This window comes from Pygoscelis adeliae, unplaced genomic scaffold (genome assembly GCF_000699105.1).
Source record: "Pygoscelis adeliae isolate BGI_AS28 unplaced genomic scaffold, ASM69910v1 Scaffold4, whole genome shotgun sequence".
NCBI lineage: Eukaryota > Metazoa > Chordata > Aves > Sphenisciformes > Spheniscidae > Pygoscelis > Pygoscelis adeliae.
Window position 1 is genome coordinate 9,449,919 of NW_008824986.1, and position 22,023 is coordinate 9,471,941.

The following is a 22,023-nucleotide window of genomic DNA, read 5'->3' on the forward strand; positions in this document are numbered from 1 at the left end:
CCCCAGCAAACAGCTACCCGCGGGCTGGGGCTGAATTCAGGGTTTGAGAATATTGTCAGAGTTCGGACTCTGTTTCCAGCCGGGAAGAACTGCCTGAAAAAGCCAAATACTGATGGTAAAAGCATCCTCGCGGGGTAAAAGTTTACTTGCCACTATGTTCATTCAAAGTGAGCTCAAGTCAGGAGGCGGTGGCTTCAGTTTTAGAGATGTTTTGCAGTACTGGCTCTGTGCTATCTGCATTATGGATGGGGGAACAGCCTAGAAAAAGTGACTTGTCTCTTTGTATGGCAAGTCTGGGGCTTATTCAGGGCCCACTGGAGGGCCCAGGCCCTGTCCTCTTCAGTAAGCAGCAGCTGACAATGCATATTTTATGTGAGAGAGGAAGGGAGATTCTCTTGTATAAATATATGTAACAGCGCTGAAGAGTGTGTGTCCCCCTATGTGTTACTACAAACTCTTGTCTTGGGTCTTTTTTTCATTGTAACTTTAAACTTTGTAAATGTTTGCTTGTCTCCAAATTTATGTACAGCGACTTTCACTGGGACTTGAGCTCTGGACTTGCTAAGAGAAAGATGGAGATGTACTTTATCATGTTAGCCAGCACATTGAAATCCTAGGGTAGACAGAGCAAGTTGTTGCGTTTAATCAAGCACCTAGGATTTATGTTAATGAATTAACAGGAGTTGAAGCTTTGCTTTGCCTTTGTGAGGGGTCTTAATTTCTCTTTGTCAACATTTGTATTTACACCAAATCAGCATATTGGGGATAAAGGCTGCAGAAATTCTCAGGTAGATAAGGAGAAATAGGTCCCCAGTTACCCTGTGGCTGTTCCCTTTGCATGGGTCGAGGGTGGGTTTGTTTGGGTCGAGGCAGCACGTACCCCTTCTCTGAGCGTGGGAGCCACTGTGGCTGGCCAGGCCCCTCCATGTTTTGGAGGTGCACTAGGACAGAGGGTAAACTTCGCATCCAGGAAAGTTTGAGGTAAGATTCTTCAAGCATTCACATATGACAGAAATGAAGATATGAACATACCTCAAAGTAGTTGTCCCTGCAATTAAATAAGAGGGCAAACTGTAGGTGACTTAGATCTAGCATACAGATGAGAGAGCGGAATGGTAAGTGGGGGTGGAAATCCTGTTACCTGTGTTTTGAGATTCCCTAAGAGCCAAACTGAAGCTCTAAGGTTACGTTTGCACTGATGAATTAAGCTCTCTGTAAAGTTTGTGTCAGCTGCTCATCTTTATGGTGCCCATCTTTAGATGTCTAAGCTTGAGCAACAGCAGTGCTTGCTGACCCTTGCAGCACAGCTGGATTTTGGGTTTGCCTTGCTACATCTTTCCTACTCTTTTCCATAACATGTCTATAACTTGCTCTTTTGCATCTGCAGCCAGTGTGCTCAGCAAGCATCCTCTCCTTTAATTCCTTTTTTTTCTTCTGGAAGTAGAGGACAACTTTAGCTTTGCCAGAGCATGTGCTGCTTTCTTGGTCGCAGAGGTGCTGAAAGTTACAGCCGCGTGCTTCTAGACCCGGCGAAGCTGCCCGGTGACGAAAAGTCCTCTTAGCTGTGCTGGCACGCATCACAGCCGGGCGTTTTGAAGCTTTGTAACTTCTACCTCAGCTGGCTTTACTGCTGCGACTGCTCTGGGCCTGGTGTTAGTGATTTGAGGTGCTGCCAGGACATCCTAATTTTTACATAAACACGTGCTTAGTGATTAAGACAGAAGTTGAAGTTACGATATGCCTTGAAAACCAGTTTTGAAATGTGGCAAGAGACATGCATAACGTGGGACTGCCCTAGTAACAACTCTAATATTAAACAGAAATTATCAGGTTATGAGCTAGACAATTTAAAAGTAGCCTTGCCGCTCATGTTTAGTTTCCTTTCCAATTTTTATGGTTTTACAATTGCCTTTTCTAGTTTTCAGTATTGCTAGCTCTTGGTTGCTGGCTAAACGTCCTCATGGACAAAAAGGAAAACTAACAAGTACCAGCCTCAACAAAGCAAAATTAGATTTGCTGTCTTGGTGGCGGATAATACCTAGTAGGATAAGATCTAATCTTCTAGATTTAGTCAAATGCCTTAAAATCTACATCTGTATAAGCTTTTTGCAGACTCAAGGCCTTCCTGTATCCACAGGGCAAACAATGAAAATGATGGTGTATAAAGGTAAACTCCAAATTAGTGTGTGTGTGGAAACTCTTAAATCTCTTTTGGATATTAGGTGTTAGCTGGAAGAAAAGCAGAAAAATGAAAATTCTAAAATTGCAGTAGAAAATTCTTTACCTTCACTTACAATAACTTTCTGTCAGATTTTATTTTTGTTACTGATTGCAACTGCATTGGCTGTAATAGAAATAAATTACAGAAGAATAAATCTTTCCTTGTCTCTCGCTTTAAAGCTGATCTCTCCAACACACTCTATGTTCTAGAGCTCACTTTCAAATACTGTTGTCTTTCAAACTGTTCCAGTGTTTGTGGCAGATATTTACGGTTTGTGTATCATCACCTTCTTGTCTGACGATTATCCCTCTCAGGTCCCCTGCAGATAGCCTGGCATGAGCTGTCACTGTCCATGGGCTCCATGGATCCATGCCACAGTACAACAGCTGAGGATATTATGTCTACTCTTCAAATCACGTTCTCATCGTTAACTCTCCTGCTCGCTGGGGAGCTGCCACGTTGTTCACAGGTGTTTTGTTGAGCTTCTCATCTCTTGCTTTCCTTGAGATTTTTGGAAAGGTCTCCAGCCAGCCACAAAGAGCATCCTTGAACTAATGACTGACAGACTACGTTTTGGGCTGCTTTTCATCCTGCTCACAGTGCAGAGGCTGCCCCAGTGGCACTTTTCTAACGACACGTGAGTGACTGCAGCGGATCAGGGCTGTGTTTATCTGTTACTTCCACTCAGGCGGTCAGCTACCGCTGATGCTATTGATCATGAAGTTGTTTTAAAAAGGCTGAACTCATGTAAAGGCTTATTTGGTCCTCCACCAGCCTTGTTCAGACCTTGCATATCCTAATCCTGACAGATTTATCACTGGCAGTCCCTATGTTTCTGACATATCTCACATTGCCAGTGCAAATTGTCCAAGGAGTCCAGCTGGGCTTCATTTTATTAGTATTCATGTGCATCCTTTTGGGCAGTACCATTTGCGCTCCAGGACTGCAGCGTTGCATGCGAATGGTGAGCAACAAGCTGCGTTTGCCAGGCAGGCAGCAGGATACGGCCAGCGTGGGGCGGCGGAGCAGCCTGCATGTGCGTGTCCAGGGTGTTTTAACAGCCCAGCTTCTGCTGGGGGTGCTGCCAAGCCTCTTGTCCAACACTCTGACTTTTGGAGACTGCATCTTTTAGGGCTGATGGGGTGGGGTTTTGTCTTGACTTTTGCTGTAAGAGTTGTTGTCAACCAAGAAGCGACATTTCTATGGTGTCTGAAATACTGTTACATTTACACCCCCAGGCTCTGCTACACCAGCAGGCTGCCCCCAGCTCTGCATCTCACGCAGCATCCAGTCCTGCTTAGGATGCCAGGCCCTTCATGCTATTCATATTGGAGGGATTTTATTTAATCCCTTTTTCTGATGGCCTTTTTTTCCTCTACAAGTTCATGTGTTTTACTCTATATCATCTCAGATTTTGCTCTTCATCTTGCATGCACATTGTATTTGCATTTCAAGTAGCTTTTCAGATTACACGTAGGACAAAAGCACATAATCTCCAAAATTTTATAGTGCTAAAGGCCTAAATCACACCTGCCGAGGCTTCTCTTAGGTCCTGCTGAGTCTCCAGGGCAAATCTATGACAAACTAAATTAAAAATCCATGGCTTGAGTAAGTCTGTTTGAGGGTTGCAGTTGATTCTTGATAGGACAGTGCAGTCCAAAAGGACAATCCCTTTTGTTTCTGGCTAACACAGACCAAAGTGCTTCAATTGCATTAAATTTTTATCTTTTTGAGAAAAGGATCACAGTAACTGAGAAAAGCTATTGATTCGTCGGAGACCGCTGCTCCAGGATGTTGACCCTTCTCTTTTTAGCGTCACGTAAGAGTTTGAGACTACATTAATATCTAGTGTGATGTTGGCATCAGTGTTTCAGAAAGTAACTTGTTCAACTGCATGATCTAATCAGAAATGCTGACTCCTCTGTTAAATCACTTCATGTTGTATCATCCATTTTTTATACCCCATATAAATGAGTTTGCAGCTTTCCAAGACTTGGAACTAGGATGAGAAATATTTGGTAGATTGGGGGCGGGGGGTTGTTCATTCACAAGGTCAACATGACAAAACCATTGATTAGATGAACACATTCTTTCTTGTCCAAAATATATGATCTAATAAGGCAAGAAGTGAAATGTTTCATGGCCTGTTAACCACGCTGGATAATACACAGCAAGGCATGAAAAGCTGGATGCAGAATTTGGCACAAAAGAATCTTTAACTAGTCGTCATGGTTTAACCCCAGCCGGCAACTAAGCACCGCACAGCTGCTCACTCACTCCCCCCACAATGGGATGGGGGAGAGAATCGGAAGGGTAAAAGTGAGAAAACGCGTGGGTTGAGATAAAGACAGTTTAATAGGTAAAGCAAAAGCCGCACACGCAAAGAAAGCAACACCAGGAATTCATTCACTCCTTCCCATCGGCAGGCAGGTGTTCAGCCATTTCCAGGAAAGCAGGGCTCCATCACGCGTAATGGTGACTTGGGAAGACAAACGCCATCACTGCGAACGCCCCCCCTTCCTTCTTCTTCCCCCAGCTTTATATGCTGAGCGAGACATCATATGGTGTGGAATATCCCTTTGGTCAGTTGGGGTCAGCTGTCCCGGCTGTGTCCCCTCCCACACTTCTTGTGCACCCCCAGCCTACTCGCTGGTGGGGTGGTGTGAGAGGCAGAAAAGGCCTTGACTCTGCGTGAGCACTGCCCAGTAGTAACGAAAACGTCCCTGTGTTATCAACACTGTTTTCAGCACAAATCCGAAACACAGCCCCTTACTAGCTTCTATGAAGAAAATTAACTCTACCCCAGCCAAAACCAGCACGCTAGTTTATTCTGAGATATTTGTTAAGAGGAACTGTGGCAGTCCCTACAAATACAGTCTAATAATATGTGTCATATGCGTTAAGTGAAAAACCTTCTTCTGGCAATGGTGAAAGTTTGCTGTTTTCTTGCTTCTATGTAATGTTTTCTAATTCTGAAAACAGCTGATCAAGCAGGAGAAATAAACCTCATGTGTGAGTGCTTACCTTTGAAAGGATATATTAAAATATAAACTTCACTGAATCCAAGTGTTTATGGGATTTTGTTTTGGTATAGTCATGTAAAAAAAACTTTAATAACATAAAAAATCTGGACTTTGTTGTAATGCTACATTTAATAAGGTGAGTGTATGGGCCTGACCATGCATGGAGCTTTGCTTTGCCGATATCTTTATTCAGCAGCGCTATCTCTACACAGCGATGGTAGCGTGCTGCATATCCTCTGTTACTTCAACAATCAGAAGACATGAGGAGGAGAACCATTCAGTCCAGGTTATTTAAGTCTATATTGCATTCCTTTTCTGCCATTGAGAGCACCGTGGTGACAGAGCTATGGCTGAGAATAAAATGTGGCCTCTGCAGCTTATAGGGAAGGATACAGCATCTCACTTCTGACCCATGTTCCTTTTTGAATTGGAGGTCATAAGACTGTACCCAGGTTAAAAATCGCTCTTGCATTTTGACAGAGATTTTAAAGCATGAGGTAGGCATTCCAAGCGAAATAGTATTTATTTCTTCATCTATTGCCTCTTAAGTGAGGAAAATGCACCCCACTGAAGAGACACTTTGGGTAAACACTTGTGGTTGAGGGGAGAGTGCAGGGTAATTGCAGAAGAAATCTTCACACTTTAGAAAGAATGAGCTTGTCTATTTATTTTGTGTCATGTATGTTCCTTGTTTGTGGGTCTGATCCTCAGCTGGGATAAATTGTCTCACCTCCATGGATCTGGCTCCTTTGTACAACCTGGTGCTGATGTTCTGTGCTATTCATTTAAGATCTGCTTAACAGGATCGGAGGATGTGTAGATTAGATGAGAAAAGCTGTGTTAGTGACCTGAGAAGATATCCTGGGTGTTCTCCCTGCCCTGAGGAAACAATAAAAATAAACGTTCATTACTCCTGTAGCTCATCTCCTGAAGAAGTCTGTGAAAGTCAGGATTTATGGACTGATCCAGTGCTTAAGGTGATATTTGTTGTAAGGTCGCACACACAAACCTGAGCAGGATAGGTGGCTTCAAGAACATTAAGTAACTCTTAAGTTGTCTGTTCATTCATGTTTCAAAAAATAGGAAGACAGACTTCAGTGACAGCTTATGTTAGTACAGGTGCAGTAAATTTTTCTTTTTCTGCTGTTGTGTAGCGCGAGTCGCAGGTATTCCCCCTACAAACAAAAACACATGATGGATATTAACTCCCCCGCCCAGTAGCTCATTTGTTAGGCTTGGGAAAGAACTACAAGTCGTTTCGCATGCGCGTTTACCTAAATTAATACTGAAATTTGCTTCAGCTGGATTTGCTGTGTTTTCAGTGCGATTCCCCTGAAAATGAATTCATCCATCTGAATGAATGATTTGTGTGCATGTGATGAGCACAACTCAACTCCCACTGAATGTTTTTTTTCACCGATGATTGTATATGGGAAGGAACATCCCTCAGTACAGCTATGATAAGGATTCCTTGTACTCAGTGAGGGAGGCTAGTAAGTCAGTGGAGAAAAGGCTTGTACTGTACCTTTTAAAAGACTGAGAGGAAATTGTATTTTCAGCAGTAATTTTGAACTTCATTCAGTGGAAAGTAGCCTTTCTTGAGGGTTTGGAGGGGAGGAGCTGGAGAGGAATACTGGATCTGGATTTTTGTGTAATTATGTGGACACTTTGCTGAAAAGTTAATATATTCAGTACTTTTTTCTTTGACATTGGAGCTCTATGGATTAGTTGTGCCTTGTGCTTGTAAAGCACAGGTTATTATTTCTCTACTCGAATAAATGTTTTTGTTAGGTGCTGCCTTGCTGATGCTGAAGGGTGTGAGGATGAGTTTATAATCAAAATGAGAATCTCTGGGACAGGGATCCTTTGGGGAAGGAGCAGCAGTTTAGGAAGAAGCAGATGTGCCCCAGTAGTGCCTATGCTGGAATGATGCTGGGGTGATGCTGAGTTAAGATAAGACATCCTTCACTATGGCATCCTGGAAATACCTGTGGGATAGGTATTGTGCAGTCCTTGGTATTTTTCACTTGTTATTAGTCCTGTCCTGCTTGTTTTCATGAGAAAGAATGACTGGGCCAGTTTATGTGGTGTGCATCAGGACTTGGAAAAGAAGAAGCAAGCTTAAAACAGGATTTGCAGCAAGAGGACAGAAGTTCTCCTAAGCCATTATGTCACTTACTTTTCAAAGCTACTTTGAGTTTGAATCTTGCATTTACAACTTGCCCTCTTCCGTGAACTCCAAGCACTGAGGTCTTCCATGGGGGCAACCTCTTGATACATACCTATCACCCAGTGTGCTGAAATGCGCTCTGGTTCAATGCTTCACTGCTTTATTTCTCTCATATTTTGAAATGTTCTCTTCTAGGAAAAAAAGACAACTCTCTGTCTTTGGACTGGTCCTGAATAGTAATTCTTCAGTCAAACGTAACAACATCACAAATGAGGCTGGACAGCTGTTTCCCAACTATAGTATATGTATATATTCTATACACGTAATAAAGCTTGGTTTTCACTATTTGAAACGTTCTGCAGTCTCCCTGCCCCCTCCTGCAGTCAATAGCAAATGTTGTTCTCAAAACTCCACTTGTCACATTTTGTTCTTGAGAACAGGGAGGATATTGAGATATACTGGCTTCTTTCCTTGAGTGCATTTCAATATGTATTTTGTATAATGAGAGCCCAAATCCTGCTTGCATTACTTATGCTTTAATCACACTGTGCTCTCCCAAGATTGCTTTAATCGCATTTGCATCAGCAGGAGTAACTCTGTATGATGAGCAATATTTCATCTGCAAACAGAGGGAACTGATCTCGGGCGCATGATGGCTGTCCTGGATTTGTTACAGAGCAGCTCTCTAGCGAAGAATGGTGTAGCATCCTGATTTGAGAAATAGATATTCAAGAATTAGAATGAACAAAAGCTATTTTTACAGTTTTCTTGAGGACCTGTCAAGTGTGATAGTTGCCTTTTAATTTTCTAGTAAATGGCTTTTTGGCATGTGTTAACTCCCAAGAAGTGCGATGCTGCCTAGTGCAGCAGACATCATTTTGTACTTTAGCCATGACATTACCGTATATGAGAACTGAAAAGTTATATAGATATTACACCAATATATAAACCATGTGTGTTAGAAAGACAAGTTCAGTTTTGAAATATTTGACTTAGCTATGCTTTTCACTTTCAATCTGTGCCAAACATGTGCTTGAATGACTGATGGAGTCATATGGTTCCCTGAATAAAGCACTTTATTGTGCGCAAACTTAGAGCCTTCCAACAGTTGTATTACAGAAGCTTGAAGATTAAGATGATCCAACTGCTTAGGGGGTATGTTCCACAATGAACATTTTATTTTTCTTTTTTTCCCCTCTCTCTATATTTTTTGCCCTAAAATGTGTCATTAGTTTGTTCAGCTGGTTGCGCAGTGACACTGACCGCAGAGCCTTTGGTAGAGAAGAACAGCAAGTTACCTTCAAATTTAAGCTTTCACTCCCATGTCCATATTAAAATGTTGAACACATGACTTTTTCCATGGAGTTTATGGGATTTTGTGGGGGAGGGTTGGGAGGGCTGTTTCCTGTCGCAGATTATTTCATCAGCAGAATTAGATTTAGGAAGGGAATAACTCATGCAAGAACAAGTGATGACAGGAGATAGTTCTTAGAATTATAAAACTGAAATATTAAAAAGCATGTTTTTAATGCTGTTTAGTTAAAGGGGATAAGTGCATCTCAAACTCCTATTTCTCATCCGAGCAGTCAGTGCCCGTGAAACTGCTTAGTGTGAAAGATCAAGTGAACATGCTGCAAAGTCATACACAGATCAGTTCAAAGTTGACAGATCTGTCAAGCTGGAGGGAGGACCTTTTTTCATTAGAAGCAGAAAGAACAAAAAATTAAATTCAGAAATGCGTGGAGTCGTCTTGCTGTTGCCTGTCCTCAGGCTTATCAAAGACCTTTGCTGACTTTTGATATTTTAAAAGTTTTGTACATGAGCCGTAATTTTGCAATGTGAAGGAAAAAACAAGATTCAAGCCCAAGAAGATCCATGGAATTAGTAGTTTTTCAAAAGCTACCTGTGCTTAAATGCCTGAGGTCTTGGGTTTGGCAGTGAGGGGAGGAGTGAGAAAACAAGTAAAACTTTGTGTATAGTTAGGCGGCTTCCTTTTTTTTTTTTGTTTTTTAAAAATAATTATTTTCCAGACAGGCCATGAAAGGACTAATTTTACTAGATTTTGTAGAGAGAATCAATGTACTACTTAAATGTGCAAAGGTTAGTTGGAAAAATAATTTATGATTTTGAACTAATAAAAACTTTACTGCAAGAGATAATATTTTTATCTTACGCACAGTCAAATCTTGCCTAGGCTTTTGTGCTTACATACAGATGAGAGCAGAGTCTGGCATGTTATGTGCCGTCTTTTTTAAAGCTGTGCAAGTGCTGTTAGTGGGATAATGGGAAGTACCTTATCAGTGTGGTGGGGTTTCTGATTTTTGTCCTTTCTTTTGAGAGGGTGTCTGTGTTTTCGGCTGGTGGTTAGTGTAAAATTTAAGATGGATGGACGGTTGACATTAAGGCAAGCTATTGCTTATTTGACCCTATGCAAGTTACTGGGCTTTCTTTCTTTAACCATTATGCACTGGAAATCTTGAACTGGTTTATTTTGCAGCATTTTCGTATTTATTATCAGATATTATTATAATTTACATTTTTATTATATTAATACGTGACAATTTATTATTTTTCCTGTCTCAAACAGAATGGGTACCACTCTAGAAGGTGGTTTCAGCAAGATCTGTGCCTGGATAATGTTTAGCTTAGGTAATGTTTTGGCTTTTGCTGGAAGGTGGAGTGAAATAGAGGACTGGAAGCACACATGCCCACTCCTTGGCCAGATAGTTGGATAGTTGACACTTTTTTTTTTTTGGCGTGGTATAGTCTGAGTCCTAACGTTAACAATTTCCATTTAAAGCAAGTTGATTTTTAATTTTTTTTTTCCTTGATGCACAAGAGCTGGATATGATCCTCTTTGCTCAGAAGTTCTGTAATGCAATCCTATTTAACTTTATGTTTAGCCACTTTATACTCTTTCCATCTATAAACATATCAGCAGTGGCAAGGTAAATACCAAGAGATGTGTGAAGCTAAAGGACAATCATGGGTCCTGTAATCTTTGGTTTTCTAGATTGTGCAAAATAATTCTTTTAGTTCCCTTCGTGTAATTCAGTCTTTCCACTTCCCTGATCACCCTGGCAGCCTTTCCAATCCACCAGCTCCAGGCTGAATTAATCTGTTGTGAACGCAGATGAGGAGAAATGCCCGCAGTATTCCAGATGTTCTTGCTTCGGTAACTCTCAGGAGTAACTTCAATATCTGATATTCACTGGAAACACCCCTTTTGATGCATCGTTCCAGGACTATCTTTGCTTCATGTGACATCAATGTTATACTGAGTATCATGAACGGGTCTTTCTTGAGTCATTTGCCTTTGAAGATTGCCGCTCAGAGCAGAAAACTTACTAGCCCCTAAGAGTGCGACCCTCCATTCTGTACTACTTGGTTTCAACCCTTTGTTCCAGCCTGCAAGTTACTGGATGCTTTTGTAATATTCCTGTCCTTCTCCATGCAGATGTTGTCTCCTAACTTGGAGCATTGGATTTCAGGAGGACACTTGTGCACATTGAGTAAAGGTTGCTGATAGAAATACTAAGACTGATCCTAATACCTTTTCTTACTGAACCTTGGTAGAAACCTTCCTTTGCCTGGTTGGTTGGCAGTGTGCTTGGTGGGTAGTCTCTGCTCCTTGCCCAGTATCATCCCCTTCTTAAATTTCCTAAGTTCACCCCCATCTTGAAGGGCAAATACTTGGTCCTCCTCTCTCAGCATATGACCTTGGTAATTTTGGATTATTTTGAGTCTGGAGGTGATAAAAGAACCATCCCAGATAAGACATGAGAGAGCAGCAACCGATGGGGGGGATAAAGCTCTTTCCCATCTGATGGGTGTCCTTGCCAGCAGTGGGTGGCTCTGTTGGGGTTCCTGCCCAGCTCCCTGGGGCTGGTGGCACAGAGCAGTCCTGAGGTATCCTGGGCTATAGGGGAAGGTGGCTGGCAGCAGAGCCTGCAGGGTGGCTCAGTACCTTGCCACAAAACTGACTGCCAACGGTCCAGTGAGTGCTGGAGGCAGCCGTGTATATACAGCCCTTCCTCCATAGCCAGAAATGACCCATCCAAATCATGGATCCCACTGACTGTGAACTAAGCTGAGGAAGCTGAAGAAAACAAGGAAGGAAATGGATAAAGTATGCCCTTTCTGTCTTCCACAGCATTGCCAAAGCACTGCGATACAGAGCAGTGCCAGTAGCTGTTTTCAGTTTGTGGAAAGATTACACTGTTCTATTATTCTTTTCTATCCTAAGATTATTTTGGTGCATTGGTGTTTTGTTGCAGAGGAAAAAGTAGATAGGCTGTGACTTACAGTTCTGAGCCCATTTGTAATATGAAAGGTAACACAAGGAAAATATAATTTAATTTAGCCTTTTTTTTTATTCACCCACTTCTGTTATTTTCATAACTCAACAGTAACTGCAGTGGGTGACATGAAGGGTGTCTGGGCACAGTGCTCCGCGGAGAGAGCTGCAGTCTGGGCTGGAGGATGGGCTGGAGATGGGCATCCAGTGGCATCGCTAGGGCTGGGGCCGACGGTCCCGGGCTGGACTGCAGTGCAGTGCTGGGGCTGTAAGGGCACCCAAGGGCCCTGATGGCACCATGTTAACATGTGTGGGACAAGAAGTGCAAATGGGACTCCCAGAAAGTGCGCATCCACAATGGGAAGGAAGCACAGCATCATATGTTGGCTTTATTGTAAATCTGTATGTTAATAGATGCGTCGTTTCCATAAACCACCCCAGGTCTGACTGCTCTCTCCTGTGCTGTGCCAGGGGAGCAGGGAGCAAAACCAGCACTAGCAGGACAGCAGGGGTGTGCAGTTGGGGGGGATTTTTTTTTTTCCTTCCACTTCAGTCCATTTTATCCAGACCCGCTCATTATTGAGAGAGTTCACCTTTTTGTTTATCATAAGGACAAATAAATTGCACTGCCTAACTAAAAGCTTATTAATTTTAAGTAAATGCAAATCTGAAGTGTGTCTGGGCTTCTTCAGGAGGCAGTGGCCGGTAAACAAAGATGTCACGTCACATGCTTGGAGTTTATTTTGCACAGAGCTCGGAGGAACCAAAATACAAAGCAAAAAGATGAAAACTATCCTTAACTTCTTTGCCAACAAGTCCTTGCATGATACTGTGGAAAGAAGAAAAGTTGAAGAAGTACATGGCGGATGAAAAATATTTAAGCCGCACAAAAGTCACTGACAGATAACATCTACTCATCTCACTATTTGTACAAAGTATCTTTTACATTACTGAAAAAAAAGAATAAAGGGTGCTACATCAGCTTGTGGGCTGCTTGTGGATCAAAAGCATTACTTTCAGTGCAGGCTGAAAATAGAAAACAGATAGACATGACTGTGAAGTTTTTCATGTGAAAAAGTGGGAGATGAGCTTGCGTCAGGAAGAACTGGACAGAATTTCACTGAAATGGAAAATAAGTAGGTGAATAAGTAGGTGCATGTGACACAAAAGATAGGAAACCTGGGTCTAATAAAAGTTTCTGGTAATACAGATGGCCTGATTCTCTTCCCCTCTCATGACACGTTACCGAAATTTAAATTCTCTGATTTCAATTATTACACTATTTATATTGCTGTAATACCAAGAGTCCCTGTAGAGAAGAGGACTCATTATTAATGTAATGCAAACAACTCTAATGGTTCCAGCTTCAAAGAAATCCTAATGAAAATGAGTAAAGGAGATGAAGAGTGGCAGAGAGGAAATACCAGCACGTCTGCGCGCATGAAGAACTGCAGCACTGGGAGCTCATGGGATGTGATCAAGGTGATGGAAACCCTTCGTTAGCACAGATCTCTAGTCCTATCCCATCATGCTCCTCTCCTGGTGCTCCTCGGATGCTCTTTGGGAGGACTGTGCTTATGCTCAGAGATGGGTGGCCCGAAACCAACAGAATAAAACTGGGACTGTGTTTTGTTCAGCCATTGTGCAAGAGACTGGGTGAAGTGGCCCTCACTGGGATAAATTCTTTGGTGTTTCCAACTTTAAGGCAAGGGCCGTGTGTGCCGAAGGCTCTCCGAGGTTGCCAGCAGCCGCCCCACCTGTGTAGCTACTCAGAAGCCCGCACCACTGCTCAGACTCAGGGCTGCTCCAGGGCTGCACATCTGTTTGTCCCATTTTTTTCAAAGTTTCCTGCTCACTTCAATTTCTATGCCTACGTTTTTTTGGCCTGGCTCTCTTCTTATGTTTTTTGTGGGTTTTTTCTCTCCTGACTTTGACTCTTCCTCTATCCATATCTCTTCTGTCTGCATCCCGTTGTTCGGCTGGGCTTAGTGGCCCTTTAGTGGCCCTTTAGACAGTGGCCCTGTCATCTTTCCCATGTCAGACAGATATGTGTGGGTCACTCTTCGTTGGGTGTGATCCTTTGTTTTCTGCAATGTGTTCTTTGAAGCTTTGCAATCAGGCTGCAGAATCCTATTTAAAGGATCTACCTTTTTATCTTCCCGCTACTTCCATATTTAAAGACTGATCTAGAGTTTACCTATCAGTTATACAGGTTTCTTTATTTTGTAGTCTTTCAGAAATATACATAGTACATAAATATAATGACCTTAAATCAGAAAAACATTGTTGTTTGATTTACAAAGGAAACTGTAGTGTGCATATATCACACTGGGACAGTTGGGAGTTAAGCAAGTGCATAACATTAAGCATGTGCCCAAGTGCTTTTCAGAATGAGGCCCCGTGACTGGGCTGCAGTGCTTTCTCTGCCTTCTGCAGGAAGCTGTGATTTTTATCACACCCAATAATTTAAATAAAAACATTCAGATAAGCAGCAAAATATTTGGCTGAAAGAAAGCAACTAGACAGAAATTGATCTTGTGTTTTATAAATGCTATGGCTTCAGAAGAGTTTGCAACCCCTAAAGCTTGTCTGTTTTATTTCCCTGAAATAAATTATCTTTTCCAATAAAGATATAACTGCTGCCTATAAACCTGTCTTGATGTCTGTCTCCAGACTATCAACGCTTTGGCACAATATGTATTTTCAATGTGCGGATAAATAAGCATGTGTGTAAGATTAAATTTGCTCATTGTAACCTTACTTTGTTATGCACCACAAGCATCACTTTGTCATGATAGACTAGGAACAGCAAAACTGAACTGCACTTTGTGTAGACATTGTTCCTTTTTCCCGTGATGTTTTTATAGCAGTTGCACTTTCTGGACCACGCCATGTAATGAGGGAATAACACATCTGTGCACAAATGCTGATCCCTCCCCCTCTCCTTTTTCTTCTGTTTTGGGTAATGTTGTGATGTTAATGCTTTGCAGAATTAATAAGAAAGGCAACTTGCACATGTAGGAGTACCAGAAATACTTTAATTCTTCCTGATATCTAGCTGCAGCTCCATGGTATAAGACTGCATGGAAGCAATTTAGACGATGCATCCGTGGGAGGAAAAGTATGCTTATAGGGTTTCTTAAAATTTAGATTTCATGAAACTTTCAGAGTGCAAGTCCTACAAAATAATTGAAGGGCCTGAGTCATTTAATTGATATAGTTGAGACTGCTCTAGTGAGCCAAGAAAAAAAAATATCAGGGCTAGAGCCAAACTTTCCTCATTTCTCTGAGATATGCTTCATAAATTTCTGTTCTGTGCAGGGAGCTTCATGCCTGATAATCAGAATAAAGAGCTGTGAGGTTCTGTCTAGACCCTCCTAGGCAGATGAGATGGTATCTCATACGCCTCCACAGGGATGAACCCAGTCGTGTGCAGGGTTTGGAGCATCCCTTCCAAGGGCTGACACTCCCAGACCCCTGTCACTTGTGCTTGGGCTGCGCTGAGGGTGGGGTGAGAACCCTTTCTCTACAGGAACACCCATATAACAAGCGACTTTCCTCTCCCCAATATACTTTATCTTTTTATCTTAGTCTCTTTTTTGTGTGTGTGTGTTTTAGGAAAAGTGTCATATTTTTAGAAGCATGCTGGAAAATACTGAACTTGTCTTCCTCTCACTTCAGCTTAACACTAATGACTGCGTAAATGTTTTTAAGCTAATTCTAACAGTGACTAAATTGGGCTCATTCTGCCCAAACCATAGCTTTTGATCCTCGGAGAGTGTTGGGTGACCAAAGAGGGCAGGTCAGGTTGCTGGGATGGCAGTACCGAGCGCTGGGTTGTGTGGGCAGGTCTGACCCTACAGTCTTCCTCTCACTCCCATAAAATGGTTCAGCCCTGAGCTGTGGTTGAGCTGCTAAAATGCTGCCCCATCACCTTCCCTCTGCACCTCCTAGCACAAAGGCAATGGGGGGAAGAAGGAAGACAGGTAACGCTGGCCTTTCTCTGTCTTAATGGAGGATGGACACATTTCTAGAGCACCTGTGAGGACTCGGATCTCATCCTCATGGGGTCCAAGTGCACCAGAGGGCTCGGTGTGATGGTAGGTCAAGAGTGTGGCAAACCCCACCAGCATTTTGACTGTCCCACAGCACCTGGAAGCCATCCCTATCTTCTCTTTAAGATTTATTCTCAATACCATTTCCAGCTTTTGTACTATGATGCAGTTTTTTAGAACTCTGCTTTGCCAGGTACAATACCATTAATATGTTTAGTGAGAGGAAAAACACTTGATAAATGTTGCATGCAAATAGCTTTTTGACATTGTAGTATGAATTGAAGTCATCTGACTATGCAGTGGAGCATTATTTCAGTGAGAGTTTATATTCTCTTCCAGATTTTTTTTTTTTCCTACTAATGAGAATGAGCATCCTTGATGTTATGGGGTTCTCAGTACTTCGTGACCTCCTTGCATGTTCATATAGAAATGCTGAGGCTGCTAAGTAAATATTCAGTCTTTTGTTTTACACAGTTCAGACTTGTTAAAACAGAGTACAACTGCACATTTCCATGTTTAGTGGAGTAAGATGGCACATTAAGAAGCGTTTGGGGGATAATAAAATACTGAGGATTAAACCTGGTAAATCTGCTGTGTACAATAAACCTGGAGCTTTCAGGAACCTCAAACCGGGTTGTTACATCTATGCTGTGACTCCAACTCCCAAAGCATGAGGACCAGCTGACCCCACCGCGGAAATGGGAAGGACGTAAGGGAAAATCTGGGATCACTGTCTACCCTTAGGGAGCCTGCGTCATGCAACTGCAGGGTTTGTTCACCCCGGGGAGGGTAGGGCTGCAGTTACATTCCCAGGGGCACTGTCCCCCCTCCTACCACCACTGATTTGAATCTGATCCAGTGTGACTGTATCTGGGAAGAGGGATGGGGAGAAGAGGGATTGGGGAGTGGAATGATCAAGGCTAATTTCTTACCCTAATTACAGAAAAATAGTCCTGATAAAATCTTATCTCTTCTAAATCCCTGCAGCTTGCTTACCCTCTTAATGATGACACTGAAAAGACAGCCACCTACTGCATTCCCCCTGCTATCATCTTCAGTGGAAAAAAAAATCCAAACTCTAGTATGATTATTAATGTAACACTTTAAATAGGGGTTCCAATACCTCTCCAAATTTTTTCATTTAAGTCTTGCATCCCAGCTCCTTATCTTTGCATCCTCGGACCTCTACTCCTTATGTGCAGTCTTTGTCTTCTGCTGCTACAGAAATGCACCATCTAATCAACAGTGGAAATCACTTCGACACCTCTCTCCCAGAACCCCAGCTCTCTTAGAAATTCGTGTAGGTTTTGACACTGACAGTATGACCCCACAATGTTTTAATGTTTGATTCTTTTCCTGAATTATTTCCTTTTGAAATATGCTGCCAGGTCCCTTAAATAACAAGGTTCATGTTGTCAGATGCTGTTCCTGACTAACATGAAGTGCTTCTCTCTGTCCCCAGGCGAGAATGTGGACAGCAAATTGGAGTCCTCAAGACAGCAGATGCCAAAGGACCAGTCAAAAGATTATGAGATAACAGTTCCCTTCCTTTTGAATGGAGAACAGTGGAGACCAGTAAATGGCATTTATTCAAAGGTTAGTCTTCATTTTGCCTATTATTTTATTGTAAGATGTATAACAATTGGAAGGCTTTAGGGGAAAGTAAATGCACTTTTTCATCATATCTGTTATAAGCGTATTTTTTATATTTTTGTAGAGAGTCTACTGTCTAAAATTGTTACCTACCTAATTTACGAAAATGGATAAGGTCTTTTGTTGAAATTAATACTTTTGTATTGTAAAGTGGCATTCTTATTTCTGATGGCAGAAATGGAAGCTTGGAGTGAAATAGGTTTTTTTGAAGAGGTTAACATACATTGCTTGAGATTATATCATACAACAGCAAAACAGCCCCAAAACTGAGGGAGGGGCAAATACAGCAAACACATTTGTTTGATTAAATACAGTCTGACAGCAAGAACTTTAAGGAAAGGTGTAAATAATGTTGCTTCATTGACTGCAGCCTGAGGCATTACCTGGAGCCCGTCATGGGAGATAGCCCCCAAATGCCATCCCATTACTGCGGAAGGAGTCGGCGGCGAGTCTCCCTTCACACTTTGCTTTCCCTTTGCCTAACAAGGGGATAATCTATCACTGGCTCTGACTAAGCAGGGATTGTTTCTCCCTCTTGACAGGTCCTGATAAGCTTTCCTCCTTTCTTTCCCCCAGACATTGGCTGATAATATGGGTAGCTGGTTTTAGGAGAAAAGGGCTGTTTTCTGTCTCCTTGGTCTCCTGCTTGAAGTATGAAGACAGGTTTTGTTGTTTATTATCAACAAAGATGTCACGGGAATGTCTTACCCAACCTTTTTAACTCAGGTCCAGTTTTGTTCCAGCTTACTTTTTATATTGTTCTTGTAATTGTCAGAATGAGGAGAAAAAAGTTAAATTTTTAAATAGTTAAAAAATAATAGAAAAGAAAAAAACGGAAAAAATCACACACGAACAATGCAAACAGCCCAGACAGCCCATTACAAACAGCTTGCTTTACTGCTTTGGGAAAGTGTTTCACGGAGAAATCCTACTTGACTGCTGCCACTATTTGTGGGGCACAGTTTTGAATCATGCTGCTGATTGATAGAAGTAGGTGTGGAAAGAGATTTCAAAACAAGGGATCTGACTTTAAAAAAATCTTGTCTGGATTAAAATTTTGCTTCCTTTTTTCTTTTTCCCTTCCTAAATGGGAAAGAAGGACCAGTCCTAGTTTTGAACATCTGCAGTGATGAAAGGGGTATCATTGTGGGTGTATAATAGCTTATCTTAGAGAGATAACACAGATGACTTGGTCCTAGATGTATGTGCAACTCTATTTTTAAATCATTTAATTAGAAACAGGCGTTCTCCATATAGAGTTCTTTTAGCTACTCACTGTAGCTTTCTGAAAGAATTACAACAGAGTATCTTTATGTGAGTAATGATAATGTGATTTATACCATTAATTTGTTTCCCAGAATTGCTTTCAGTTTAAGACGAACATTAGAAAAGATTTGTGGTTTGGTAGAAAGATCCACGTGCTGTATCAGCACTTTTTTTCTTTGAATACTTCTTTTCCATGGAAACTGTTATAAATTAAACACACAAAAGTGCAGATCAGGCTGTGGGAAGAACAACAGCATTAAATTGGTAGAGGAGAAGAGTACTGAATAGTTGTCACATAAATATTGATCAAAAGCACAAAAGTTAAATACTGTTGTATTTGATGGTTAAATAGGACTTATTGTTCTTCAACTCATTTCAAAGTGTTCCTCTCTTTAATTTTATATGAAGTAAAAAGAAGTATGAAGTACTGTGTACTTGTAACCAGGGGAATGGTATTGCAATAGAATATATAGTAAAGTAAATAATGTAGTGGTTATAAAAATGCCAAAGTATTAAATTTATCAGTGTATAGATAATTGCCTCGCAATGAGAGCCCCATTCTCCAATCCTTTGATCGTAAATACTCCTGCTTAACAATTAGTCCCTGAGAAACCACGCTAGACATTTAGTGCAGCGTACTCTTTCTTTCCCATCTTGAAGATAAAACTGTCCTTTTATTTACCCCAGGAGTCACTGCAATATCTGTTGGAATACCTCATTCATAATCTGTCAGGAATTATTATTAAGCTAATGACTTTCTTGTTCAGGGCCATCTATGCAGTACACTGTGCAGAGCAGAAGCAAAAAAGCTGAAACTAGTCACACTGTCTAATCATACAAACACACAAACCTGCTCACTGGCAGCAATAAAATTACATTTACTGAGAAGAAACAAAAAAGTTATTTAGCTATAACCTGGTTTTACTTTAATACAGTTAGGGTGTACTTTTTCAAGGACATCTAATGATTTAGGTACTTCCTAAGAATGACAGTTCAAATTAATGGTAGGAAAAATCCAATTTTAAAATCAGACATGTAATCAGATTATATTTAAAGATTTTGGGTTTCCCTAACTATTAATGTAGTGTTTTGTTTCTGGAGAGAACCTATCATTTACTGGGCAGATCAATTTTTCTCCCTGCCCTCCCTACCACAAGTTGAAGTTGTAAGAGACCAAGACCAGGATCTCATTCTGGTAGTATTATTTCAGAAATGCTATTGCTTTATCTTGTTTAAAAAGATGCATACGCTCATGCAAACACTTTATATAGTGAAGCACATTTAAAAAATAAAATATATATACTTAAGAGAAGTTACTATGGAAATGCATGTATGTTTTTGCAACTGTACGATGCTGTTCATCTAGTTAGTGGTTATTAACATTTCTCCTGGCATCTTTTGTTGAATTCAGAAAATTTAGATCATTTTCAGTTGGAATATTTTAATGGTGCCCAGTTAAATTCTTTTATTAACTGGATGTCGTATTCTGTTGCTAATCCTGAACATGCTGCTAAAATTAGTGGCTACTATTTTGAGTATCCAGTTGTTGCTAGTCAGGACTACTGATGAGTAACTGTATTTGTGGGCGTGTGGCAGCAAAATCAGGACCCTGAAGTGTTGTGCAACGTTGCTCTGTGCTTTCAAACAATAGCTGCCCATATTCCATGCAGATGTGATTTCCGTCTTCGCTGAAATTTTGTGTGCATTATAGAATGTGTTGATAGGTCATTATACATTATAACTCCAGTTCTCTTTCCACTTCTCTCTTTCATTTGTTCATCACTTTGTATTCTGTGTTGATTTTTTTTCCCAGCACTTGGTTTAAACCCAAGAGGGTTGGGTTCTATTTTTCTTAAATTTTTCTAAGGTTTGAACAAAATTGTTTCATTTTTATATTATTTGAGTGCAGGAAAAAGACTCCTTTCCCCGCATGTTTCCAGCTGAATATTTTTCTTCAAACTTGGCTCGAGACTTGCAAATCAAGCCAAGTTTGATGAAAGTTGGGTAAGTGATGTTTTAGTACACAGAACACTTTAGGGAAGATTTTTAGAGGACCATCTGTTTGGCTTCAGCTTTTATCCTCACACCCTGTTAGGGACACACGCTGGTTAATGTGTGCCAGATCCCTGCATCACAGGAGCTTTAGGTCAGGTAATATCGGTTGAGTTAGACCAGAGCATGAAGCATGGGCCTTCTCTTGGACAGACAAGCGCTAGGCAGGAAGCATTTCACATGGGCATTAAGGGTTTCTTGGCTCCATTTCTATGCTTAGAAGGTCGTAACTGTGGGGAAGCGCTGCCTGCCAGAGACCATCCAGGGCAGAGTGAAATAGCTCTAATGGTGGGGGGGATCCCAGTGTGGCATTGCCCTGAGCTGACATTCATTCTCCCAGAGTGACAGAGTCATTAATGAAGTTGGCTTTATATCCAAGGTTTTGTCCAGACCTTAAAATGCATTAAGGTTCTGGGAAATTGAAAGCATTTTGTGTATATATATGATATGATCAATTATGCAAGTAAATATAGAGTCCTCAGGTTGTGGCATCTGTCACTCAGGTGTGGGTTTTTTCTCTAGCCTTGGCTGTGCAGGATCTGTAATGCCATTGCTGGCACCTGCAAGGACTCAAATATAATCATGAGGCTGATCAAGTGCTTTGAAAGATTTAATACTCTGAGGTTTCTAAAAGCATACGAGCAAGTTAGGTGCAACTCTCCTTATTGGGTGATGCTTTGCATCTTTTGATGCTTCTGCACATACTTTTGTAATTCTGATCTCTGTATCCGTCTGAGTGCAATATTAAACTGCTCCATACGTAGGTGTATGCTCCAGTCAGGCTACAATTGCCATTTGTAAAGACAAATTTGCATGTAGCTGGACCTGGACAGGTATTGAAGGACCTGTAGCCAGGCAGCATGGAGCTGAGCGTTGTTTCTGAAGAGCCACATGAGAAGCTGGAAAGCCCTGAAATGCTTTAGGTTGCTTTAAGTTTGCAAGTTGCCAGCCCACGTTGCTTTCAAATGATGCAGAGAATTTGGGTTTTAACATTAAATTTGATTGATGTATAGAGGACAATGAGCAAATTTGTGTAACTTCTTAAAAATAATTAACTATGAGAAAGTAGATGCACACAATATACCTGTCAATGGATTAGACACTTAATCCACTTGAATCCAAGTTGCCAAGCCACTCTCCATCATTTATCAGCAGTCCTGGATAACTGTGGAGGCCCGGACAACTGGAGGCTTGCCAATATGATGCCCAGCTACAAGAAGGGCCGGAAGGAGGATCCGGGGAACTACAGGCCTGTCAGCCTGACCTCGGTGCCGGGGAAGATTATG

The 22,023-nt window shown here is 41.4% G+C and overlaps 1 protein-coding gene across 2 annotated transcripts in view; it reads left to right on the plus strand.

The window, feature by feature from the left end:
* ADAM12 (ADAM metallopeptidase domain 12) overlaps window positions 1–22,023 on the plus strand; it is a 187,080-nt gene that overhangs the window by 709 nt on the left and 164,348 nt on the right. For both annotated transcript variants that reach the window (XM_009325861.1, XM_009325862.1), the window contains exon 2: window positions 17,229–17,362. In XM_009325861.1, the coding sequence (XP_009324136.1) occupies window positions 17,229–17,362 (134 nt within the window). The remainder of the gene's footprint in view (window positions 1–17,228; window positions 17,363–22,023) is intronic.